The sequence below is a fragment of the Phascolarctos cinereus genome, unplaced genomic scaffold (assembly GCF_003287225.1).
Source record: "Phascolarctos cinereus isolate Bilbo 61053 unplaced genomic scaffold, phaCin_HiC Scaffold_5;HRSCAF=322, whole genome shotgun sequence".
NCBI lineage: Eukaryota > Metazoa > Chordata > Mammalia > Diprotodontia > Phascolarctidae > Phascolarctos > Phascolarctos cinereus.
The window spans coordinates 423,958,610-423,986,366 of NW_027555958.1; the positions used below are offsets into that span (position 1 = coordinate 423,958,610).

General features: G+C 39.8%; 1 protein-coding gene across 3 annotated transcripts in view; it reads right to left on the reverse strand.

Annotated features, from left to right (window-relative positions):
- PBX1 (PBX homeobox 1) overlaps window positions 1-27,757 on the reverse strand; it is a 333,027-nt gene that overhangs the window by 26,624 nt on the left and 278,646 nt on the right. Inside the window, exons 5-9 of one of the 3 annotated variants that reach the window (XM_020988599.2) lie at window positions 24,907-25,097; window positions 20,197-20,332; window positions 15,048-15,207; window positions 4,577-4,689; window positions 3,209-3,298 (exon numbers count right to left, since the gene is read on the reverse strand). In XM_020988599.2, coding sequence (XP_020844258.1) covers window positions 3,209-3,298; window positions 4,577-4,689; window positions 15,048-15,207; window positions 20,197-20,332; window positions 24,907-25,097 — 690 coding nt within the window. Of the gene's footprint in view, window positions 1-3,208; window positions 3,299-3,330; window positions 4,205-4,576; window positions 4,690-15,047; window positions 15,208-20,196; window positions 20,333-24,906; window positions 25,098-27,757 lie in introns of those variants that run through there. The other 2 variants (XM_078156520.1, XM_020988600.2) reach the window with 2 other exon arrangements.

Below are 27,757 nucleotides of genomic sequence, written 5' to 3' on the forward strand. Positions count from 1 at the left end.
AGGGTTGGTGAGGCTCATATTTGTGTGTGTGTGTGTGTGTGTGTGTGTGTGTGTATACACATGATGTATTTTCTATAGATATGTGCATACACACTCACACATACCTAGATAGGCAGATAGAAAGATGAATTCGTTGTTGCTACTACTGCTGCTGAGTCGTTTTCAGTCATGTCTGACTCTTTGTGACCCCATTTTGGGGTTTTCTTGGCAAAGGTACTGGAGTGGCTTGCCATTTCCTTCTCCAGTTCATTTTACAGATGAGGAAAATGAGGCAAATAGGGTTAAGTGACTTGCTTAAGGTCACTCAGCTAGTAAATGTTTGAGGTCACATTTGAACTCAGGTTTTCTTGACTTCAAGCCTGGCATTCTATTCTGTGCTACCTAGCATATAAACTCACACAACATCTATCTATCTATCTATCTATTTATCTATAAACATAGATAGATAAATGTAGATATACCCACCCACACCTCTCATACATATGTATATGTGTGTATATAGATATATGTGTGTGTGTGTGTGTATGTATGCATACATATGAGAGAGAGAGAGAGAGAGAGAGAGGGAGAGAGAGAGAGAGAGAGAGAGAGAGAGAGAGAGAGAGAGAGAGAGAGAGAGAGAGAGGGAGAGAGAGAGAAGAGAGGAGGATAATTAAAGCTATACTAAAATTTTGGAGACATCCTGCTAATGTAATATATGTATTAAGTGTATGTGTATGTTATATATATCTATATGTGCCTATGTGAATACATATATATTCATGTATATTTGTGTACGTGGCTTTTTAAACTGCAATGCTTTCTAAAAAATAAATGGTATTCCTTCCTATTATTGCAGAAGGAGTTGTTATCCCCATTTTGTAGGTAAGAAGTTAAATATATGGCTTATCTTATTGCTAATTAATAATTGGGGGACAGAAACTGGGCATCCTGACTTCTACAGAGCCACCACGATGAAGCCCATCCTGCTGTCTTAGTCATAGCTATGTCTTTTCAGGCAGCCCTGTGTGGAGACTAGATGGATAGAATGTGGGTGAAGCCCCCACTAACAGAGGGGGAGACAGCCAACCCGGAAACCCTATCTCCCGAGCTTCACTCCCAGAGCGTAGGTATTGTCTGGAGCTCGGCATGCTTCCATGGTTGTGTGTAGTTTAAGGATTTGTTTATTTTTCATTTCTTGGCTCCAAACTTTTCATTCCTGTTTCTGTCTCTTTCATTCCCTACTCATTTTTTTTCTCTCTTTTCTCTTGGCAGTAATACTCTACTCCCCTACATATACATTTCCTTCTCTAACACACACACACACACACACACACACACACACACACACACACACGCACGCACTACTCAGCTTAACACAAAATACTGCTTTATGAAAATGTATCTCCCCATAATAAGCTTAAGTCTCCTGGGTGGGGTGGGGGTGAGACAATTTAAAATTGATACCCAAGTATCATATCTTATCATGATCAGACTTTGACTCATTTCTTCTGTATATTAAAAAGCTAGAAATGGAGTAAATACAGCTCACAGAAAAATTAATGAAAAATGATAGATTCTTTCAAATGACATTTCCAAGCCCCATTTTTGCAGCAGCCTTATGTAATCAGACATAATTGTCTGCACATGTTCAGTTACATTACTTCGGAAATGATTTCCAGTTCCGCCAGATGACGTCAGGGGTCAATGATGAACCTGAGATCCTGAATGTTGCTCTCTTCTCTGCTACCCAATTAGGAAGGAAAAGCTCCAAAGAGAAGAGTGGTTAGCCACATTCCCTTCCAAGTCACATGCGCTCTCTGTAGCTCCCTTTTTTGGGTGTGCCCATGTTCCTGTCTCTATGTTTTGATTTCTTTGTGAGTCCCTCTTATATGCCAAAATGCAAAGATCCCTTGGGGAAATCCATCCTTTATCTCACAAAAAATTCAAGCCTACAGAGAGGCACATGTGTGCTTGGGTGCGGGCATAGACACACTTTGCAATTCTGTGACTGTTCCTCCTTCCAAATTCCCCTATTCTCAGCTCAATTGGTAGATAACAACTTCCCCTACACAGAAGGCTTTCCTCTTTGGATATCTTGCCTTGACTTTTGGAGAAACAGCCATTCGTAGAACCCTTGAAAAGACAGAGGGAACCCGAAGGCTGGCTCTTCTGCCTACCTTCACTTCTTGATACCCTTCCATGGAAAGGATCTGACTATCCAATGAGAACGCCCAATAGGGTCAACCTTGTTCTCTGATCATCACAACTAGAAAGAGATCTTGATGTACAATATGGGCAGAAGGCAGAGGACACCTGACTAAAGAAGACAGCAAACAACACATCTCTATTCCTCCCTCCCCAAAGATTTTATCTTCATCGCTCTCCAATTTGCAGCCATCCCAACAGCAACAATAATAAAACAAACACCCATAAAAATCTTTCAAGTTCTGAGCCACCTCCGCCTGAGCCTCCAGTGACCTCTAAAAGCCCAGAAAATAACCCCCCAATCCAGAGAACAGCCTCCTTTTCCAGGCTGCCCTCTTGTCCCAGCTTGCTGTCACTGCTGCTGAGATGGCGGACGATTGATCTGAGAAATGAAGTTGGATTGCTGTCCCAAATCTACACTCGGTTCTCCTTGTGTCTGTCTGATCGATTTCACTCTGTGCGATATAGCTTGTCGCTATGAATTTTCATGCTCTCCGGGAGCCGCCAGCGCACCCAAGAACAAGAAGACGGTTCATTTGTCGTCCCCCCACCCCACCCCCTCACCATCTTAATTTTTTTTTTTTTGCTACAGACTGACTGGAGCAAGGTTTATTTCTAGACAGTGGCCCTGGTTGCAATGGATTCTGGCTACTGGCTCTCTTGCCAGGGTTCCCAGGCCTCAGTCTGTGGTGACATTTTCTACCACTGTTGTACTAGGTGTCACCTGTTTAGTAGCTCCTCTCAGCTGAATGCATGTGGCCGCAGGTGCCATGCAAACACTGATTGTGTCTGACAGCCTTAGACGCCAGCTGCCTGCATGAAGCCTGCCCGATCCCCACTTTTTTGTGGGTAGAATGCTGCCGCTGGCATGACCAATACAGAAGCAATAAACTAGGTGACCGTAAAACTAAGACAAGTCCTACTAAGTGGCATTCTGAGCCCCATGGCTTTGAAATAATTGGTAGTGATAGAATGAAAAAGGAAGGGAGGAAAAAGGGAAAAAAAAGCCTATTTTTCTTACACTGATGCCCTGCGGACTGTACATCTGACTGGCTGCAAGTCCGTCACTGTATCCTCCTGTCTGGCTGATAACATGGCGAAGGGTATCCACCTAAACAGATGAAGAACAACAAAGAAGAAAATTAGCGAAAGAGAAAGACATCATCATCACCATCAACATCATAATCATCACCATCATCGGGCAGGATATATTTTGGACATGCCAAACCAGTGTCATCATTTTGAGGGGTGCCCTTCTTCAACACAGGATTCAGTAGAGGGAAATGCCCACAGTCACTTCATCATCAGCTTTGAATACAATTCTGAAATCAGTAAAGAGACCACAAGGAGAGAGATGAAAAGCAGCTGACCTCACTAAGAGGGAAGCAGACTCATTAAGAAAGCACATGAAGATGTGAACAGGGGAAAGAGTAGTGAAGCATTTACCCATTTCCCTTTGCTGTAGGTTAGGCTACATAGCTTTTCAATTCCTCAATGTTCTTCAAAGCCAGATCGCTGATTGGAGAGGGCTTGGGAAGTCATTTCAGAGGATAGCCAACTTTTTGGTCATTTGGCCAGAATCTGTTCCAAACGTATTTCCAGGGCAATGTTTCTCAAGCCAGCAGCTAGGTCACCAACAAGCTGGCCAGCCTCAGACAATGATGCTTCCGGATCTGCATCCAGAGTGGGGAACTGGATTCATCTGGATCAGAAATTCCCAGAAATTTTCTACCCCTTTTAGAGAGCATCATGATTGGAGAAAAGAAAAGGCTTCCTGTTTACTGAGAAGCACTGAGTTCCTAGATTTGTTTCCAAACATGGAAGTATACTTGTCAAAAGAAACTGAAGTCCCTCCTCTCCAAATGTGATCAAGGAAAAATGTCTATTGCGCTGGAGTGGGTGGCTTTTTGGTTAAGAATGAAAACACAACATACTCATATATTTGCCCATTTATTTATTTTTTCCTCCTTTTAAGTAGACCTTGAGAGCTCTGGTGTCCAACGAAAGTGAAGGAAACCTGGAAATATGAGAGAACACTTTGAACTCCTCATTCCTTTCCTTTAGTGAAAAAGAACACATAGGTCGGTTCCACTTGCCAGGTGTGCATTGGAATACCTTGACTGTTTTCCCTGCAGCATCTCTCCTGCCTTCCTAGCATAACTGTCAAGCCAGAGCCAAATGCATTCACAAAGTGTGGACGAGATTCCCCAAGACAATGGTTGTTGTTGCTTTTGATTTTATTTTTATTTTCGTTTTTTATTTTTGTTTTGGTTTGGTGGTGAGGTTGGTTGGTTTGATTTTTTTATCTTTCTCTCTGTACAGGTGTGGGAAATTGCCAATACCATGGAGGGCTCACATTTTCTTGGCAGTACATTGGCTGGGTCCCTACCTGTGACTGCACGTTGGCTCCAACCTGGGCCCCTTGGTAAGAATCCCCATTGAGTGACTGCACGCTCATGAACAAATCTCCAGAGTTTGACATGTTAAAAGAACTGGAAGAACCTGAAAAGGAAAGAGTGAGGCACCTGAATCATAGAAAGGAAAAGGATCAATCCCCGCAACTCTCAGCCAAGAGGAAGGACATCATGCAAAGCAATTCCCCCCAATGAAAATGAAAATTAAAAACAACAACAAAAAAAACACAACAACATAGTTTGGTTAGTAGTATGAAGAATAGAGCAAGCAATAAAAGATGCCAACTGTTGAGGTTATGCGAAGCCCCAAGATATGCCATATTGCCAGCAAGACTGTATCCTTTTTGTGACTTCCAAGCTGGGAAAGGGACAGTGGTTAATTCATCTCATCTCAGTCTTCCTGGAAAATGGAGGTGGACTCCAATGCAACTTGCAACTTCTTCCTCAGTCTTATGACTGTCCATGGAACTAGACAAATCTTGAGAACTGGAGCAAGATAATGCCAGTCAGGCCACCCACAAGAGAAAGGTGACCTAATCAACCCCAGGATGAATGTGCTGCATCCATAACGATTTTTCATTATCCATGGAGTAGCACTACACAGGGGTCATATATAAAGGCAATGAGTGTTATGCCTAAGTTTGTTCAGAGTTCCTTGCCATTCTTTATTTCTGGGAAGGTAAAGCCCATGATGGCCTTAAGGGCATTAAGAGATTGACAAACTTAACCCTTCCATACCATCTACCTAGAGAGATAAGAGAAAGAAGAAAGTCATGGGCCAAGGATCCTCTCTAATTAGATCTAATATAGATAATAATATAGGCCTATAGAATGGGGTAGAAAACTAACTTTTCCAAAGATTTTCAGCTATCTGGAATGGAGTCCTAGCTAGCCACCACTGCTTTACTTATACTATTCTCCTCTTCCTTGCCTTCTCCATCCTGATAGAGCATAACTTGAATGAATGAGGGGGAAAAAAAGGCTCAGGATTATTCTGGAAATTATCGTGCAGCTCAGTGCATTAAGAGAGAAAGCTCAACGTGCAAAGTTTGGTTATAAACATGATATTAGCCTTGAAAGGGAGAGAGACTTCAGGGGCCCAGGTCAGCTCCACTATACTCCTTCCAATCTCATACTGCTCAAATTTGCTCCCTTCCCACACATCTTGACAGCCATCATCTGTGTGGAATCACCCAGCAATGATTCATGCGTAGGCTCTGACACTTGATTTCTGGTTTCTTTACAAAGACAGGAATTTGAGCTCTTCTAAAATGACCTTCCTGACATATTGGAGGAGGTGGAGCTAAAAGAATAATATCTCCTGACATAAAAAAGTATTGCTTAACCATCACTGGTACTCAACTTGTAGACAACCATTAACCAACTGAACCCATGTTGCTCAATACTCGTCTCAGAGCTTTCTGGTATTGTTATCAAAGCCTAGGTAACCGAAGAAGGTCGTAACATACAGAATTAAGGTGGGGAGAGTCCCCACATCCACAGTTTGGTTTTAACCTTTTTTTTTTCCCTAGAGAATGTCCTCACCAACCACCAACAAAGAATTAGCCAAGAACTTCACTAGTTAGGACCTCACCATGAGGTAAAGACAAAAGGCTCATTTACATTCTCCCTTATTGCCACACTGCTGCTAAGCACTACCCATTTGTTTAAATGAATAAAAAAAAGTTGGAAAATGTTTTTTTTAAATCAAGACTTCCAGAAGTTATTTAAAAAGAAGCCCAAGTCTACAAGAAATAAATGTTTCTAGAGGGTATTTGATTGCCAGGTCCAAAATTTTTGTTCTCCTCCTACTGTCTGGAGTGAGAATCTTCATTTCGGTCCTAGTTCCACTTGAGACTTTTCCAGTTCTACCCCAGCAGCTTTCTCACCCTGGAGATACCTCCTCCCTTATGGCCCTCTCCTCTGAATTCATGTTGAATTCCTGCCCTGCACCAGCATTGCAAGAGGTGTCCAGGCCATCCATGCTCACATCACTCCAAGTTCCACTCTGATTCTCCAGATTTTCCCACTTTCTAGCTGCCTTCTATCTCTTCCTCACCATTAGGATGTAAGATCCTTGAGAGTAGGGATTGCATTTTTTGCTTGTTTTTTTTTATTCCCAGCATTTAGCACAATTCCTGATATATAGCAAGCCCTTAATAAATGTTCTACCTGGCTAGTTAACTATCATCTGTTGGGAATAGTAGAGAGCTGAATTCAAAGCCAGGTAGACCTGGGTTCAGGTCCCCCTTCTGATATATACTAGTTACAACCCTGGATGAATCCAGTAACTTCTGAGTACTTTAGGCAACTCTTTGGGACTACAATCTAAGTTGCCAGAAAGCTACCAATCGTTGGTAGAAAAAGTTTCCTCATTTGGGATATCCCTATATTGATGAAATCACAAAAACAATCCATAGCCTCTTTGTGGTTTATCTTAGAAGAGACAGAAAGGTTGCATGGAAACAAAGACAGAGTCTTTGCCTGATCTGATGTGGCCTACTACCCTGATCATATCAAGAGTATTTAATCCCGATGCCTCCCTTTCTGCTTTGGTACAGAAAAGAAGAGCCATTCTGGTGAAGCTGTTTGCATATCCAGCAGAAGCAATACTGCCTGGGGTTAGGAAACATTGTATGCCAATGACTTAATGGTCAAGATTTGGGATTTCCTTCCTAGTTCATTTGATTCTCATTGCTGTCTACTCATTGCACCGATTAAAGCCTCCTAACAGCATCTCTTTTAGTTGTATCTTAAAGGAACCAAACCCAAGATCCCACTGGAGTCAACTTGAAGACCCTTGCTTAAATGCCATGTTATGTTGGCTATTTTCCGGTCACAGGACAGGCACAGAATGGGCAGGTTTGGGTGGGTTGTGGTTGGTGTTGCTGGAAGGAGTGCCCACATTAGTGAAGATCATAGTTCCAGCTGCTGCACTGCAGCTTGAAGTGTGACCATTTTTTATTTCTCTCTCCCTTCAAAACTTGCCTAAAACACCCACACTTTGGACAATCGATGAACAGTTTATTGGAAATTAGCACCCAAGTTGGGGGGGGGAACACCTCCAGAGAGCCCAAATTCATTCCAACTAATAAGGCAGAAGCTGGGGAGGTAGGTGAGATGCCATTTATAAGATATGTATTGCAATTGACAGAGATTATTTCCAAAAATATATGTGCATAGATAAATTATAAATATGTCTGGCTTCTTAATGTACACAGAGATAAATATGCGCATACCAATGTACTTCATGTACAAATGCATTTGTATCACAGCAGTAATTGCAGAGATAGCCCCTTCTGCTGTTGGCAATGCTGTCTCAGCACTTCGTCATCTCTATATATCCATGTATGAACATGGCCATGGCCCCTAACTCTCTGATAAGGATCTGGGGGCCGGGAGTGGCCTGACATGACTAGGACACTATTAAAACCACAACCTGGCAGACAGAAGTCCTTACCGACGATCTAAGAAACACATGGGCTGAAGGCAGCATGGGAACCTGGAAAAGCGCGGTTCCCAAAACTGATAACCTACTGGAAGGTGCCCAATTTACAGTCAAATATTGAACGAAGCCTCTTGAGGTCTTTAAAGAGCTGGAGAAAATCACCTGGCTTGCTGAGAAGGTCATTCTGGGACCTTCCTGCAGCTTGTTGGGAAGCAATAGCCAATTACTGGAAGTACTTTTTTTAAGATGCACCTTCCTTTCAGTTCATTATTCTCCTTTACTTATCTTCCAAAGCTTCAACTCCCTCCCTACTCCCCTCCCCTTCCATCCACTGTCATCCGATCTGTGCAGATGAGTAATAAACATTCTCCACAAACTTGACTTCTACAGCCTTCTTCCCTCTCCACCAGTCTCTCTTGTATCTCTACTCTTGGGGAATCTAGTAAGTGTGAATATACTATTATGTAAGGGCAGCTAGGTGGCACAGTGGATAAGAGTGCCTGGAGTCAGGAAGACTCATCTTCCCGAGTTCAAATCTGGCCTCAGACACTTACTAGCTGTGTGACTCTGGGCAAATCACTTAACCTTGTTTGCCTCTGTTTCCTCATCTGTAAAATGAGCGGGAGAAGGAGATGGCAAACCACTCCAGGATCTCTGCCAAGACAACCTCAAATGGAATCATGAAGAGTCAGACATAAGTGAGTAACAACTGAACAACACTATGCTTAGTACTGGGGATAAAAGACAAAATAACAGCTCAATCCTGCCCTCAAGAAATCCGTGTTCTATTAGTGCTTCCTGGGGTGATGTCTATCCATTGGTCACTCACCTACATTTCAGGGCAATGAAAGAAAATCCAACAGGCTGTACGGTGCTGGGACAGTAAGACAAAAATCATCACTTGATCAACTTAATGAAAGCCACTTAAAAAGAAGCCCTGAATGCAAATATATGAGCACACTCTGCACTAGCATAGAAGTGCAGGGGAGGGGATGGTTACATTGTAACAAAATCCACAAATTTTAAATGTGTTTTACAACATGCACCAAAACTTGGGAATTTTTTTAAGGAATAAAATTGTCTTTTTCAGTGTATTTGTTAAGTGATTTCCCTTACTGCAGAGATTACACATTTACAATGGTAGAGGGAAAAACACAACTTGTAACCTGTTGTGGTGAACAGAAGAGTAGACTAGGAGTCAGGAAGAGCTGAGTTCCTGTCTTTCCTGAAATACTTATTAGTGGTGTGACCTTAGAAAAGTCACTTAGCCTCTCTCAGTCTCATCCGTAAAAATGCAGATAACAAAACACTTCACAGCCTCAAAGGGTTCTGCAACTCAAATGTTAGCCACTGAGAGGTGGCGCAATGGATACAGCACTGGACCTGGAGTCAATAAGACCCGAGTTCAAATCCAGCCTTAGATACTCGGTAGCTGTGTGACCTGGAGCAAGTCATTTAACCTCTGTCTGACTCAGTTTCTCCATCTACAAAATAAGGATAACAATAGCACCTACTTCCTAGGGTTATTGTGAGGATAAAATGGGGTATTTGTAAAAAACCTTAAAGTGCTATTATTAGTAGTAGTATCACTGTTATTATTGTGATGATGATGATGATGATGATGATGACAATGAAGATACTCTCCATCCCTAATATTAGTAACATCCACTTTGGACGTCAAAAGTTCCCATGGTCCATGTGGACAGGGAAATGAAAGTCTCATGGAAATGTCACCCTGATGTATTCATGGAATGTATGATGTTACAACTGTACTTGCAGAATATTTAATCCCCTTTAAATTCCCAAACATTTACCAAGCAACTAGATGGGTACATGTAGATGAGAATACAGATGTGATAGAAGAAATGTACTATCCTGAAATAAACTTTCAATGGCTAAAACAATAAAAACAATCTGTCTTTATGATTTTATTTTAAAAGCCTCTACCTCGAAGACTTCAAAGCTGGCAATTTTTAAAAACGCATAAAATATGACAAATAAACAACAATAAAGGCCATTGTAGAACAGTAAGGATAAATTACTTTCTAACTTCATATTGATATCACACTTTTCTATTGATGGAATTTAAGCCGTGTGTGTGTGTGTGTGTGTGTGTGTGTGTGTGTGTGTGTGTATATACACATATACAAATAGATATACATATACATGTGTATATATAGATACACATACATATATATATATATATATATATATATATATATATATATATTGTGTGTGTGTGCATATGTATACATGTACGTATTCTCTCATTATTTCTCCAACCAGCTTGAGGCAATTTCAGTGGAATAATATCATGCCCATTTCCTAAAGTGAGTAACTGAGGCACAGAACAATAACTTTAACCATCCAGTTAGGTTAGAGTCCTAGACCAGTTATGGGAAGAGAACCTAGAATACCTATGTTTCATTACCTTTCAGATAATCTCAGCTTACCACTCTCTTGTTATTTATGCCTTAAAATTGTTTTTCTATCTTTCCTATTTGTTTTTTTTTTTGCCTCTGCTCTTGAGGAATCATTCCTGCTTCCTATGATAAACAAAATCTTGGCTTTAATTCTGTACAGGCTGGTCTTGTGGAATATGGCATTCCTCAGAATTCGAGCTTAAGTTAGGGTTTTAAGGTTTCACATTTTGCAGGCAGGAATGCCATGGTTAGCACTTCACACTGCATTTGGAGATGGGGAGGAAAAGGATAGAGGTGGGGAAATGGAGAGGGAGAGAAGAAGAGATGGAGGGAGAAGAGGGAGGGATGGAAGAAGGGAAGGGGGGAGAGAAAGAGAGAGAGAGAGAGAGAGAGAGAGAGAGAGAGAGAGAGAGAGAGAGAGAGAGAGAGAGAGAGAGAGAGAGAGAGAGAGAGAGAACACTATGACAGGAAGAATTCTTTCCCTTGGTCTTACAACGAAAATTAAAAGGTCCCCTGAGGACTTATTAGACGAGTCACAGATCCCTATTACCCTGCCAGCTTCTCTGGATACTTCACCTCCTACATAGCTGTGTATACTGTGCAAACATTTTTTAAGGGAGTTGAGCTGTGGGGACAAAATCCAAATGAACTCCACTTTCCCCATTCTGAAAGTCACCAAGCTTTCTGGCAGTGTCATGTGGGGCCTGTCATTGGCCCTTCAATGTCACGTCTTCACAGTGATGGAGAGGGTGGCTCCATGTGAAGATGAACTTGCCACCACCTCAGACATTCAAAGAGTTAAATAAAATGAGGGAATTTTAGGCTTCCAGGCCTACTCACACCCTGGAAGCATTCAGCCAATCATACTGCCTGACCTGAACATTTCAAGGTCTTACTTAGGAAAGGAGCCATTTCAAGACTCAACACGGCACTGATCTGGCTAATTCAATGGGGCTCAAAGGTGGAGGGGCCATTCAAGACCATCTAGTACTACCCCTTCATTTTACACGTGAGCAAATTAAGGCCCAAGAGGTTGAGACTCCGAGCTTGTTGACAGTAGGATTCGTTTCAGTCTTCAATTCATATTGCTTAGCCCAGTGCTTGGCACCTAGTAAACACGATCAATGTTTTTATTCATTCATTTAGTATTAAGGCTATGGTCATGTAGAGAACAGGTCCAGACAGCAGAACTGAAATCTAAATTTGAGTCTTTCGACTCCACATTTAGGATACCACACTGCCCTTATGAAATAATAATGAAGCTTCTGAAGTTCCATGTCCAAAGCCAAACCAAGCCAAACCAAACAAACAAAAAGCAAACAAACAGAGGCATCCCTTAGGTCACTACAAATGGACTGTGGACACCACAGCAATTGGTGTTTGGGATGAATATGTAGTAACATTTATTTGGACTTTCTTCCCATCAAAAATGGTGTCCAAATTTGCTATTTTTGCATTTTCTTCTTTCAAAGACATTTTCCCCTTCTCTCATTCTCTATCCTGTGTTTTCTTAGCATTGCCTCTTGCTGGTATCCCAAATGAGATAATGCATGCAAAGTTCCCTGCAAACTTTCTTGCACTATTTAAATTGGCTGTTATTATTGTTACAAAAAACGTAGGTGTTCCACCCTCACCCAGTAAATCTGACCGCTGGACAACCCCCCAAGGGTGAAATGCATTTTTCTACAGTGTTTTCAAAGTGATGGGTGACATGCTCTTTTCACATAACAAAAGTACCTTTCCTGCACAAAGCTTCAGAAGAAATACCCTGATGAGACCCAGAAAATAACCCTAACCACCACACTCTTAAAGATGTACAAAGTTCCCAGGTCACCAGACCCTTGAACAACTTCCAACTCATCTACATCATTTTAACACTCATCCATCTGTCAGTTTTCAAATTGCTTCCAACTTCAATTAGAATGTTTCCCTTTGAAATCACTGATTATCTATTTGGTTCATCAGGGCAAGCAGCCTCATTTGAAGTTTGAGCATTTGTAAGTTCTTGACTTATCTGTGTAATGATCCTGTGTTTGTTTTAGGAGCAAAGTACAGAAAAGCCTATTTAAGACTTTTTTTCCCCTCTAAAAGATGTTTATCTTTTGAAGTTCCAAGCTATTAGAAAGAGTGAATATTTTCTTCACTTTGTCTCATTTTCAGAAAAATGTTACAAAGAAATTCCTCCATATGTAACTTCCAGTTAACATAGGCACAAGTTAAACTTTTGGCTCAGAAGTCACAGAAGGAAATCCTTAGAAAGTTGCAATTATAGGCTTTGCTGGAATACAATATCACATGATTGCAGGACTAGATTTTGAGCTGGACAGGATCTTAGAAAATATTTACCCCAATCACAGCTACTAGTAACAGGGCCAATTTGAATCCATGCCCTGGGACTTCCAATTCTTGAACTCTTTCCACTCTAGGATACATAAAATCAAAACTAAACAATTCTCTAAGGCTGGAAAAATTGGAGGATCTGGTTTAGTATTAAAATGCTGACCATTTTATCTCTTTAGAGAAGGTTAAGAAATTAAGGCCACAGTGATAAAGGAAGCCCACAGTTCCTTTACTCCCAGGTACCTCATGATTCAGATATTCTGTGCCTGAGAGAGAAAGAAGGGGTTTGGAGAACAAAACTAGATTATATTCATGATCAGTACAGTGCTGGGCACACGGTAGGTGTTTAATAAGTGCTGGTTAAATTGGATTGATCCTTTCTTTTTTCCAGAGGCATTCAGCACATTTTCACCAATCCAAACCTTACTGAACTACTTGGAAAGAAAAGGCGAAGATATCAACTTTCCAATAGAACACATACAATATGGTAGCCACCAGCCTGTTAAAGAAGTGACCAGTTGACAAAGTAGGACACATTTGGCTTGCTAGACATTTACTTGGATCCCGTATCTACTATGCCATACTGTGAAAAGAATAAAGTGTCTATTTACATAGGGGACCACCGTGGTTAGGAAAAGGGAAACTGCACTGACTTTGTTATTTTTTTAAACATCCTGGTTTACAAACCCCACCTCCCAGCATTGTTTACACACACTTTCACTAAAACAAATGAAAACCAAAAATAATTATGCAGCTCTCTAATTTGAGGCAGCCTCCAATCAGAGAAAACTATGCATGTCAGGTTTAGCACTCAAGAGTCCACAGGGTAACAGGCAGGGAGCACAGCCCAGCACATCATCAACAAGTCAGCTTGAGAAAGGAAGAAAACTTCAGCAAAGAAACAGTGTTTTTAAAGCCCCAATTGTGTGATAAATAAGAGTTTTAATTATTCTATGAACTAGCTGGTTTCCTTTCATAGAGACATGTCCGACAGTCCAAGATCAAGCATTAGGAGAGCAGCATCATAATCAAAGCTCAAACTTACTCAATGCAGGAAGTTGTTTTTTTTTTAAAGCAAATATTTCTTTCATGAGAGAAAAAAAAGTACCAAACATTTTTTTTTCTTTCCATAGTTCAGAACAATCAAGACAACATTTCATTGACGTAAGTCTTGGTTCTATACATCCTAGAAATGCACACTCTTGGCACAAGGTTTTGTAAGAGGGAAAAACAATAACAACAACAGTATAATATAATGATCAAGTCTGACATGAGTGACATGATTATGTATCCCCAAAAATAAAACCCGGCGCACATATATGTGCACCCACACACACATAAGGAATGATGCTGTGACAGGAGACCAGGTATCTGGGAAAGATGAATTAATCACTGTGAAATTTCCTTTGAAGTTAATGGAATGAAAAACAACCAAATATAAATAGGAACTTTTAAAAAAAATTAGGTTTATAAATAACTCTAGTCTTGTTTGTAGACCAGAGTATTCTAATGAGATGTTTGTGAAAGGAATGTAAAACCCACGTGGAATACAGACTTGCAGGTGATCGAGACATTATGAGAGGTGCAGTGACTGAACAATGGTTCTTAAGCTTCTTTTGTGTCATGAACCTCTCTGTCAGTCAGGCGAAGCCTATGAACCACTTCTCAGAAAAATGTTTTAAATGAATAAAATAAAATGAATAGGTTTACAAAGGAAATAAATTACATTTAAACACAGTTACATATATATATGTATATGTATATTTTTAAACAAATTCACAGATACAAGCTAAGAATGCATGAAATACAACATCACAGGAGTCAGTGACTCTGCCCTCCCGTTGTCTCCACTCACCCCCCCCCAATAGCATAACAATGGACGGCTGTAAGAAAGGTATTGTTTATTAGGTCACTCAGGTGAGAACAGGGAGGGCTCCTCATTAAACCAAACAAATGTTCAAAGAGGACAATTATGCAAAAATGGTTCAACTGGAACTTGTCCATGCAAAATCCCGGCAAGTTCCCCTCATGCCAATAGCATGAATAGGTTGTTCTTTAGAAATGGGGCAAAACCCCAAAACAATAACTGAAAAATAAGTGAACAATAAAACACACAAAAATATAACCCATTAAAAATCTGAACAATGAAAGAAAAGAAAAAAACCCAATGGAATAAAAAACAAATGTAAGAAACAAACAAGAACAATTCGAACGGAACAAAACAAAAAAACTAACCAGCTGAATTGGGAGTTGAGGGTGAGTTAGCTTGGCTTCCATGGGCTGACACATTGGTAGCTGTGACAGCCGTTTTGGCAGCATAAATATTGGCTTCCTCTTGAAATTTACCTATGTTCTTCTTGTACCGGATTCGCTTATTTCCAAACCAGTTTGACACCTAGAGCAAGTTCAAGAGAAGATAAGAAAGTTAACATTGTGCCTTTCACTAATTTTTGGCAGAGGGCTGGGGGAGTGAGAAAACAAAGCCAATTGATTAGTATCTATCATAATTTTCCAAATAAAGAAGTCTTTGATTTGAATCTGAGTTTTCCTTCCTTCCTTCCTTCTTCCTTCTGTCTCTTTCTCCTTCCTTCCACCTCCAAGGTGGCATAATGAGAAAAGTTCCAGAGTTGGTGTCAGAAGAACTAGGCTCATATCTCAGTCAAGTCCCTTCACCTCTCTGAGTCTCAGTTTTCTCCTACATAATGAAGAACCTGGACTAAATGATTTCTAAGGTCCCTTTCAGGTCTAAAATCATACAGTCCCACAGGATTCTACATGGTTATAACTATGTCTATAATTCTAGTTTGGTGGAGACATTGTAAAAAGAAAAATCACATAGGACTCTTCACTTAAACTAGAATCCTTTTCATTCAAATCTGGCTGTCTGGTATTTATCTGTAGTTTAAAATAGAATTAGAGCTACATGTCAAAAAAGAGATATAAGCCAATTGACCTGGGCAAGGGTTGAAATCAAGGACCAGTGAGAGAGATATACCTTAAGTGATCCTCATAAATATATAGGAATCCAAAGACAGGTAACCTTAATGTTAACTAGAGTTTGATACTTTTCTATAACAAAAACATATCATAAGATAATAAATTTATAGCTGGAAGGAATAATCGCCTTATCTTATAAATGAGGAAATATGGCTCAGATAAGTTACATGATTGGTCCAAGGTAAATAAAGTGATCAATGATCAAGGTAGGATCCATGCCCAGGTCCAATAAGTTCACTTCTAGCACATTTTCCACCTGCCCTCTGGCACCTCCCTTATAGGTATGTTTACATACTAAATTCTGACATATATACAAATCTAAATATCAAAATTACTTACATGTACCTATATATTACCCATGTCCAAATACAAATAAAGAAAACCACAATGGTTCTCCTTATTGTCCCTATAAATTCAAGCCTTTACTTATGAAAACTAATGAACAAATTCAACCTAATTCACTTTGCTAGTTTATTTCCTGTTTGTTACTCATAGCAGCTGCCACCAGCCTCTTTTCTTTGTGCAATGACCGAGGACTTGTAGGCCTAAGTGAGGAAGTTGTTAAGGTGAAATTTGGATACTTGGTTCTTCCCCTTCAGGAGTAAGCATCACACCTGTGATGCCTATGACCCTAGGTTCAAACATTTCTGATTCTATTGACTCCAGTTTGGTAGTCACAACAGCCAACAGAGTTATCTTTAAAAAATTATATGGGAATAAATACTTGTAAATTGAATCAAAGCATAAAGGCACTAGGCCATCATTTGATGAGTTATTTCATGAAGTGAAAAATCTTTATGTGAATAATCACCTGTTAAATAAATGGGGGGTATACATTTGTATATTGTTTTGTTTTTCTCTTAAAACAATAATCTTTTCTACTTGGATTTGGATTTCCTCTATGTTACTTAATTACATGTCCCCACAAAATGAAGGCCTTGGTAACTCAGCTTTGAGGTCTTGCCTCTCAGGAACATAATCAACTATTTGACTTATCTAGACTAAGATCCCCAACTCTAGGCTGGCTTCCAGAAACCTGGGTATAAACTGGTTGTGGTGGAACATAGTTCCCTATGGGAACAAACATAAATTCATAGTTGCTTTCTCAGGCTGGCCCACAAAATCTTATTTAAGCCATATTTTAATTAAAATACTATATGTTTGTAATGGGAAATGGAAGAAAATACTATTATTATAGTAGTAATTAAAATAGAAGAAAAACAAAATCAAATAAGAAATCACTGTTGTTTCTAAAATTTATCTTGAATTCTAGTGCTTGAGGAGCAGAAGGTTTAATTAGAGGAGCTTGAGGGAGTAGAAGGAGGTTTCTATAGAGAGTGTAAAGAGGCTTTCTAGGTTCTTCCTGAGAACATAAGAGCATGGGTTCTTTATTATATCTAATTTCAAGGTCTTCCTTTTCCTTGATATTAGCACACTCTTACACTTATAAGTCGTGATTAGTATAATTTTCTTGGGTAATAAACAGAATGAAGAGAGGGAGATGGAGAATAAGAAAAGAGAGGGGAAAGGATTTTTCCTTAGGTAACAGATTGGAGTGGAGGGAGAAAGGAAGGTTACAGAAGATGTAAAAGTATGTAGGGAGCAGCTGGGGGGATGAGTAAAAGAAAGAGAATGCCAGAGGTAGAAATAATTATGTTCTGAGCACAGAAGAAAGAAGAAAAGAAGGAAGCATGCTGAGTATAGGATTCCCAAGAGGGGAAGAAAGGAGGTGGTGGGGAAGGGATGTCAGTGAGTTTCTTACGATGCCCACTAGGTGGCACTCTCTTCTTAAGAGAACTTTCAAAATCTTAAGACTTAAGAGTTTGAAGTGGCTTCATACTCAAATTTTATGTTTGTTTCAGATTTACATTAATTCATTTATTTGCTTCCTTGAGGAGCTAAATTTGTATCTATTTTCACAAAGACTTTTTAATACTATTATATATTTGTCTGAGCAAGAGAAAAAGGGCCATATGATATATAATGGGCTATTTGAAATTCCTGGCCCAGTCCATTCCCAACAACAGGGAATTGGAGTCCACAAATGAAATGGAGAACTGCCTTTCGAATACCTTGAACTACACATCCTGTAGGCAACTCAAACTGAACATCCCTCCCCAAAAAAAAACCCCAACAAAAAAAACAACTGATCTTTAAAAAAATACATATTCTCTTCTCTCCAATTTCTTTACTGTTGCCAAGGACCCCCTCACCTCCACTTTTTAGCTTCTACAGCTTCCTTCAAGACTTAGCTCAAATCCTATCATCTTCAGTAGACTTTCCATTGTCCTGCTAGTGCCTTCACTTTGAGGTTACTTTCCATTTATATTCCATGTCTTTTACATACATAGTTATTTGTTCTCTTATTAGCATGTCAGCTCCTTGAGGACAGGAGTAAAGTTTTTGCTTTTCTTTGTATCCTCCAGTAATTAGCACAGTACATTATGCATCAAAGACTTGTTGAATCCAGATCTTATGGCTCCAATTCTAGTGCTCTTTATTTTATACTGTTCTGCATCCTTAAAATAAGTTGCTGCTGGTAGAACAGAACAGCAACGATTGCCATCTTGAGCAAGCAGGACGATGGTGAGAAAGGAGGAGCACAATGGCTTAGGGGTGCATGTGGGAGGGAGGAGTACATATGTAAATTACTCAGCTGTGCAGCTAATATCAAAGGCAATGCTATTCCCTTCTCCTATTCCAAAAGATTACTTAGTTTTTAGATCACTTCAAAGAATACAGATCTTGCAAGAACAAAATCAAACTTGATGACCCTTGAGGCTGAACCCAGAGGTTCCGCCTACCAAGAAATTGTTCAGACTGGAAATGATCATTGTCAAACTCAAATTTCCTAAAGTATCTCTGGATTCAAATGGATTAGATCCGGTGGCACTTTCTTCATGGGATGTTCCTATTCATAAAGTTCTGCATCCTGACTAGACACAACACTGATTAGAAAACACAGGCTGATACTTTCCTTCCTACCCTGAATCCCAGGGTATAATGTGGTCCAAGGTGCTTTCCAAAGATAGAAAAACTGAAAAATATTGGGTGGAATTTCTCCTAAGAGTAAGTCTCCCTTTCTATTTGTTTTCCTCTTTTTTCCCCTCATTTTTCATGGTGCTTTTCTGCTATTCTACATATGGAATCAGCAATTATGGATTTTTCTGTTGGATTTCAATATTACCATTCCTTATCTCCACTAAAGGCCAAGGCCAAGGAGTAGGCCTGGGGAGCAGGGAGGAATTATCGAGTAAAATAAGGCATGGGGAGAGAGAGAGAGAGAGTAAGAGAGAGAGAGAGAGAGAGAGAGAGAATGACAGTCTTTCCAAGTGTTCTCAAAGGTGAGGTTCTGATTATACAGGATATATGGATGGAATTCTTTGAATGATCAAAAACATGTACATAAATATATAATTATAATATATAATATATAGAATGTAAATAACATGTAATATATAATACATGATATACAATATATAATAATAGTAAGCCAGTGATTTTATATGTATATAATATCTATCTCTCCCTCTCTACATATATGTGATACAGATATATATCTCAATATCTATTTCTAGATATTATATATATATATATATATATATATATATATAGGTAGATATTAGATAGAGATGTAGATATTCATCTATATCTACATGTTTCTCTATCTATAATCCCTGGCATACTATTACATCAGAATGAAATACTATTTCCATTATTATAACAGCCTTAAATATTTTTCATCTCTGAAGTCAATGTTAAGGAAATGTAATTATTTTTCTATGCAGTTGTTTTATTGTCATAGGGTATGATTCTATCCTTCCTCTTGATTAAGACACCCAGACAGAGATAGTCAAACCATGTAGGTCCTCATCCTTTCAGATGACTTTCTACGTTACTGTGGTGTCTACTCATTAATTCAAGAAGGTCTTGAAATTTTCAGAAGTAAAGGGTGGGCTTTTGTTATCTATGCATAAACCAGAATGATTTGGCTTTTATGTGCACGTATCTGAATTTTTATTCACTTGAAATGAGGGTCTGCTCACTAGGAAGGGGTGGAGATGATTCCAGAATAGTGGTATAAGCTTAAAGATGGCCAATGTAGAAGCTATCAGAATTAGAAAGCGATCTAAAAGTCTCTAAGATAACTTTTCATTGTTACTCAGTCTCTGCCAAGTCATCTCTTACTCTTGCTAGTCAAAATGAGACCTGGTACTTACCTACAGAGCTCCCCCCAGACCTCTTATGCACTTACCCTGCTAGTCCAGACTTCAGCTGCAAGGACTTGCCTGATATGTGTGCTCTAGAAAGCAAAAGCTTCCACTACCCTGCCATGGAGCTCTTCCGTGGCGAGGCCTCAGCCTGAACCCATTGGGTGCCGCCTTACCTGTGAGACCGTGATGCCACATTTCTTGGCTAGCTCCTCTTTGGCTTCCTCACTGGGGTAAGGGTTGCTGAGATGGGAATAGAAATACTCATTCAGGATTTCTGTGGCTTGCTTGTTGAAGTTTCGTCTCTTCCGCCTTGACAAAGGAAATGAAATAAATCAATACGTGTAATCCAAATTAAAAAAAAAAGACCAGCACATTAGTACAGCATCTCAAGGGCAGAAGACCAGTTCTGTCTGGAGTGTCGGGTGAACCTGACAACACTCAGGGAGAGGGACATACTATCAAAGCATCTTCAAAAGGCATTTGTTAAGCACTTATGCATTGTTTCAAGCTCTGAACAGAGACAACAACATAGCTAGAAGTTAAATACAAGTTATTTTCTCTAACGTAGAAGCCTGCTGAAATGGATGCCAAATTATCATGATTTTTTAAGGCATCTGGGAAGAGGGAGCCATTCACTGACCGAAATTAAACTGCTGTCTCCTTGTCAAAAGGAGAGAGGCACACCTCTTACAAGGCAACAGCTAAGTGGCAAAACAAGTAAAACTCGAGAAATCTTTTTTAATATTTAGGTCAGAAGAAAGAGAGAAAAAACACATTATGAATAGAGGCACTTTTTTTCCCTTTTTTTTTAAAGTGCTAATTGAACTAATTTAAAGTGAGAATCATTTCATTGCTTCTTCACAGCAAAGACCATTGGATCACTGGTAGGGCTGCTGATGGAGCTGAGGCTCTTAGCAGGCCCTGAGTGTCCTTCTTTGAGAGTGTGAGCTATCATCTTTAAATTAGCTCAATTAGCACTTTCCCCTTTATTGCTTTTATCAAAAGGTTTTCCTTACAGATGTGAAAAGATTTCCAACTAATCTCTGGTGGTACCAGTGAACAGATTTTCCCAATTTTACCAAGACAAAGCACTGGATCTTGGTGCTCTGTTAATATTCACTGGAAATTCAGCTAATATTGTATCTTCAGTGTCCCTCCTGGGTTAATTAACACAATAAAGTGCCTGATTTTACCGGATGAATACCATCTGTCCACAGGTATTAACCACATCTGTCCAGATTATGCCAAGCTCAATCCTCTCTCTAAAACCATGCTGAGTTTCTGGGTCACTCAGCACCCAAAAGTAGACAGATTGGAATTTTTTTTAACCTAGCTTAAAAGTAGGCATGTGATAAAGGACTCCTCCTGTATGCTGGTGATAAGTAGAGGAAGAGACTCAGTTGATTATCTTGTACTTTGCTGATTTATGTGCAAACTGTGATGTCTTCTTATGGATCTCCTGTAGAAAGTTATGTTGAACAAAGGGAGGCGAGACCCTGGCATCCATTCATCTGGCAGCCCCCTTGTACATCTATTGTGTATATTCTGCAATTCTGCCAGGTGATCTTAAGGGAAATTTCTTGTAAAAAGGAGCTGGTGGTACATTTCAAGGTTGCTTTCAATGAGCAGACTTTGACTGGATTGAGCAGAGACAATCTCAAAACTGTTCATGTTCCTCTTTCTTGCTACTTTTCTCTTTGCCATTTCACTACTTGTGAGGACCTCTACTAAGGGGATATACAGGAGGGAGGTTTAGAAGTGAAATTCAAAATAGGCAATTTTTGTCTTTTATAAGAATCTTTGGTAAAAGGTTTGGTAGGGGAGGTAAAAAACTGGTACACTGGAAAGAGGACTGAATTTGGACTTGTGAGGATCCACGTACAATCTGGCTGTGCCACTTATGACTGGTGTGACACTATTTCAACTCACCTCTCTGGGCTTCACTTTACTAATTTATAAAATGAGGGGGCTGGGCACAATGGGCCTCTAAGATCCTTCCCATTGCTAAGTCTAAGATCCTATGATTAAAATTAATTTGGAAACATAAGTAGCTTTCACTTACCCACACTATCCCTGTCTCCAATTAACAATGATGCAGAAATGTATGATCCCGAACACAACCATCCCTATACCTGAAGCCTTATATCCAGGCTTATCTTTTCTGGAATAACCGGTCGCATGGGGCTGAGAGGGAGAATTCCACTTGACTAGCACAGATCTGAGGCAAGCACTCAGTTGAGAAGTGCTACACTTCCATGGGTTAATTATCAAATCTTGTACTGTAAATCTATCAAATTGCTAAAACTAATCCCATTACTGAATCAGGCCTCCCATGTATATTATTTATTTCCACAGCGACATGTCTTGAAGAGCCCCCATTTAAGAGAGGTACATGTTATGGCAGAATTTCTATGGCAGCAGCAAGATTTTCAAGAATGTCTCTTTTTTGACTTGGTGCCTGTTTAAACAGCTCTTCCAAGTACAGCTCATGATGCTGGGGGAAACTGTGTGGCATCTCTAGATTGGAGAGGGCAGTGTTAAAGTGTACTTATAAAGTTGGAAATCCAGGGCTGGAGTTTGAAGTTACTTTCTTTTGCTAGCATTACATTTTCTACACATAAAATTAAAGTGATGATCATTATCCACAATTAATAATAACAATAACAACAACAACAACAACAACAACAATAATAAACATCTTGCAGAAAGCCTGCCAGGAACACAATAAAGAAAACATTTCAAAGGCATTTCGCCTCTTTGTTCTGGCCAGCCTGGTATTAAAGGGACTTTCCATGCAAAACCCAAAACTTGAGCTGAAAAATCCACAGTCTTAACAAAGGCTAATAGAAGAAAAAAGAGATACCCATAACATACTGCAATGAATTCTTGGCAAGCGCCATTTGCCTGGCTACCTCAGATTCAGAAAAAATAAAAATAAAAAAATCAGATGAGACAATGAGCCGGGTCCGTCCTTCTCCCTAACTTCTCACTTCAAAAGATTCCAGGCTGTGTCCAACTTTATTTTTTCTAAACCTGCTGATGTAAATACCAACTCCAGCATTTTAACTAGGGGAGTTGCCATGGGAATGCAAGCACTACATGCCCTGGCTGCTGCTCTACCCGGGCTCAACGGAAAGGAACCAGAAGGCCAGTAGGCACTTGTACTTGGCACCCCCAGGGAATTTCCATTGCTTTCAGCAACCTAGACCCCAGTAGGCCTTAGGCACACAGAGAGAGGGGAAAGAGGGCAGGATCATCTGTTGATAAGAAATCTACAAAGGACTGACCACTCTTAAAATTCCACCATTATATCCAACATCGAAAATGTCTTTCTGGGTACATACCCCAGACTGAATGGTAAGGAAAAAAAAAAAGCAAGAATGACTTTACTGAATTTTCCCTATTTAACAGGGTAGCAGGGCCTATTGATTATTATTTCTTTCCTAAGTTCTATATGACCCAAAGACCTCACTCACTGCTAGCAATTTTGGAAAGGACTTCCTAGCACTTCCTTTAGCACTAAGGGACTACAATGAAACGAATGAAAGATGTGTTATGGAGGTGAACAAGATAGTATCTAGAGCAGGTATTCCTAATCTGTCCACTGCAGACTCCTTGGGACGCAAGTCACTGCAAGTGGTCTATAACTCTGGACAAACTAAACGCTATCCTTTTCATCTTCAGTTTTAATAAAATATAAGCTCAGTAAAATAAGTAAGTTAACATAGATTCTATAGATCAATTAAGTAATGTCTTATATACATATATATTACTATTTTTCAAATATATATAGAGATGCTGCTATAATTAATAAAACACAAATTCATTGAAAAGTGCTGCTGAATTAAGAGAAGCGACATGGCGCAGTGCGAACAGCACTAGATCTTGAATGAGAAGACCTGGGTTCAAATCCTGCTTCTGATATTTATTGCCTGTATGCCCTTGGTTAAGTCACTTCCCTCTGTGGGCTTCAGTTTCCTCATCTGTAAAATAAGAGGGTGGTTTGAGGTGGACTCCAAGATCCTTTCCATCTTTAAAGATCCTATGACCTCACATTGCTCTTCTTTTATCTTATATTTTCTCAATTACTGGATACTAATAGTACAACTGTTCTAAAATGTTAGCTGTGAAGCTTTTTTGGAGGGGGAGGATAGGGGAATATAAAAAAGAGGTCCTCCTATCACAAATGAAGAAACTCAGGCCCAGGGAGGTTAATAAACTTGCCTAAGACTACAGAGAGAGAGAGGGTAAGGAGCAAAATCAGAATTCAAACTCAGGTCCTCTGATCTCAAATCAGAAGTCCTTTTTCTACTCATCTATCTTTCTACTCATCAATCTAACAGACTATTTTTCTTTCCTTTTTGGAGACAGCACCAATGAGGGGCCACCAATAAGTCCTACCACAGAAGGCTTCAGGCACTTACTGTTAAGATACGTTTATCCTCCTTGTTCAACGTGATTGCTAAGGGCTCCCTCCACTTATCCACTGTGAGTACTTCCAGAGGTAGAAGGTGTCTTTGTTATACGGGCACCTGCTATATGCTTCTTATTAACTACCACAGGGTCACAGAACTACTTAATTTTTCTCCTATTACGCAAGAACATATTGTTTTCAAACCAAAAACCACTCATCTTTCTCTGATCCTCCATCAAATCACTGAACTATCTCTCTAGCCTGGGAATTTTTTTATTTATTTGTTTTTCCCCTGACCTATCCTTTCCTCTTGTTGGAGTTGCCCGTCCAATGTGATATACTACATGTTACAAAAATCTGATCTATCTGAGAAACGGATCAGTAAATGACTACAGGCTCAGGCCAGGTGGCAAAGGAGGTTTTGTTTCTTTCTTTTTTAAAATCCAGAACGGTAAGGAAAGAGACTTACCTCGCGTCCAAAAACCGCGAGCGTAGGATCATGACTGCTTCGCATGTGCTCTGCTTGAGCTGCATCTGGATGGAGCTGAATTTACGATGGATGATGCTCACCATTCTTTCGATCTCCTTTGGCGAGATAGGCCTGGTCCGGCTCTGCTCACGAAGCAGGTTCATCACGTGTGTAGTGAACTCGTTGCATGCCTGAAATAGCAGGAAAGTGAGAGAAACCCCAAGGAACGGAGGGTCACCGAAGAGAACACTGGTGACACAAAGGCGGGCTGGATGGCCAACTGGAGAAGGTTACGACTGCTGGATAGAAGATCTTTCTAGGTGAGCCTGTATGGCATTTGAATCCCTTGGTGGCTTGCTTCTAACCTACCTTAATAACATTACTCCCCTTCACATACTCAACAACACAGACGAGACGGATTTCTCGTTGTCCTTCATATGTGGCACCACCTCTCAGTTCTGTGACTAGAGGCTGCTAGGTGGTACCATAGTGCATGGAGTACTGGACCTGGAGTCAGGAAGACCTGAGTTCAAATCCAGTTTCAAACACTTACTAGCAGTGTAACCCTAGGTAAGTCACTTAACTCTGCTTCAGTTTTCTCAACTGTAAAATGAAGATAATAATTGTACCTCCCAAGGTTGTTGTGAGGATAGGAAGGGATAATATTTGTAAAGCTCTTAACAAAGTGCCTGGCACGTAGTAAGTGCTTAATCAACACCTATGATCCATCCATAGTATACATTCTCTCTTCACCTCCTCTTCTTAGAATCCCTCAGTTACATCAGGGCTTAGCCCAAGCAGTACCTTCCTACATGTGGCCATGTCTGTTCCCTTCAGTTTCTATCATTTCTCTCCACCAAAAAAAAGAGAAATTCATCTTGTATTTATGTTGCATTTACTTAATACTTATTTATATGCGTACAGGTTATTACTTCTTGAGAACTTGCTTCATTTTTGTCTCTGTAACCCCACACGTAGTACAGTATCAGGCACACAGTAGGACTTTAACAACTGCTTACTGCTTGACTGAAACTAGCTAGCTCTGTCCCCTTCCTAGTTTAGGTCTATAACATGAGTCCGACACATCAGAAAACATGCAATAAATTGATACCATGGAATAAATCCCTTTCTTGGACAATTTAAGTGTAAAATAGATGATTTCCTTCTTTCCTTCTTTTTCATGACCTCCTTAAATGGGAGAGATAGAGTCTGGACCTCTTACAAGTACCTTTTGTTCTGACTGTTCACAGGAACATGAATCCCCCTACCGCTGTCCCCTCAAAAAATGTTGAGAAGGCCAACTTCTTATCAAACTCTTAACAAAAGTGAAAGATAAGAATGCCAATGTCGCAAACTTTTTTATCTGTGTTCTTGAGTCTCACTATTGATAGAACAAAGGATTCTTAGGTGAGATGTAGTGTGAGACAGCCATCCTCATGTCTACTTCCTCGGCACAGGGATCATTTCTTGAAACCATGGAGCAAATCATCGATTTTCTTTTTAGTCCTTTATCAAACCACTGGCCCGTGTAGCATTGGTACCATTCCTCCAGCTGACCTGACTGGGACTCTCCACAAATGAGCAAAGATACCCTTCCTTCTGCTTAGGGTTGACTCCTGAATTTAATATTCTAGGTTTCAAAAATCAGAGCCCACTGTGAATGGATAAGCATATTGCTGCATTCTGATTTGAGCTCTGGCCTAGAAGTTATGGTGCTGAGGATGGATTAAAGACTTTTTTAGTGAATAAGAGAGTTAAAATGGGACTGATAACCTTTTCTGACAGAAATCCACCTTGGCCCATTTTCCCTTTTCTATTTCTAAGACAAGCAGATTCTCCTAGGGCCTTATTCCCAGAATCAACATCCTCAGGGACCTTCCATATCATCATGGTCCTTTCCATATGATTAAAAAGCTTTCTCAAGGGGCAAGAAAGTCCTCAGATTATATTCTGGGCTAAGAATTTTCTTTTCCATTTTTGAAATTTGCTGCTTTTAAAACTATTATTAGAAAGTCAGAGAATATCAGAGATGGAAGAAGGCATCTCATTTAAACACTTCATTTAACATCATACATAAGCTGACTTGACCAAAGTCACATAACGGATGCTTTGCAGAACTGAGGAAACCAAGGTTTCCTACTTCCTAGACAAGTGATCTTTCAACTGCACCGTATGACTAGCCTCATTAGTTGCTGTTTAAGCATCCGTGATGCGGTTTGCCTATTTGTGCATTTAATGTAATGTATAATGATTGTAGCTGGTCGGGGGGGGCATATTTATGGAATGCTACATATGCCATCAGATAGTGTTGACGTTTTTATTATTTTTGCTGAACTTGAGTTTTTTTTAGTGATTATTATAAGGATACTTGTGGGGCAGGTAGAAAAGTGATATATTTAGAAATGAAACTGATGTCAGAAAAGAAGGCATCAATAAAAATGTATAAAGAATTGAGAATGTCCAAATTAAGCGAGGCATACACCTGAGGCTGAGTTTGAATTCATTTTCCTGCTCTACTGCAGTACCACTGTACTACCTGGTCACCAAATTAACTCTTGAGGTTCTTATGAAGATCAATTGGGTTTGTGAGAAAGATGCTTTGAGAGCTTCAGATCCATTGAATTTTGAGTAACAGTAGCACTGCAGTTATTATTCCTGCTAAAATCATGATTCTTCATTCACTAAGCTCTTTGCACCTGTCAATGAATGACCTTTTAGATACTTGCTGTTTACCCTTTCACATTAGCACCCTACAAGCCATGTTAACAAGTAGAAAATAACCAGATTAAGAGAGGAAGAACCTGTCGGCTGATGCCTGAACAAAAGAGACCACAGGCCTGATTCTGAATTC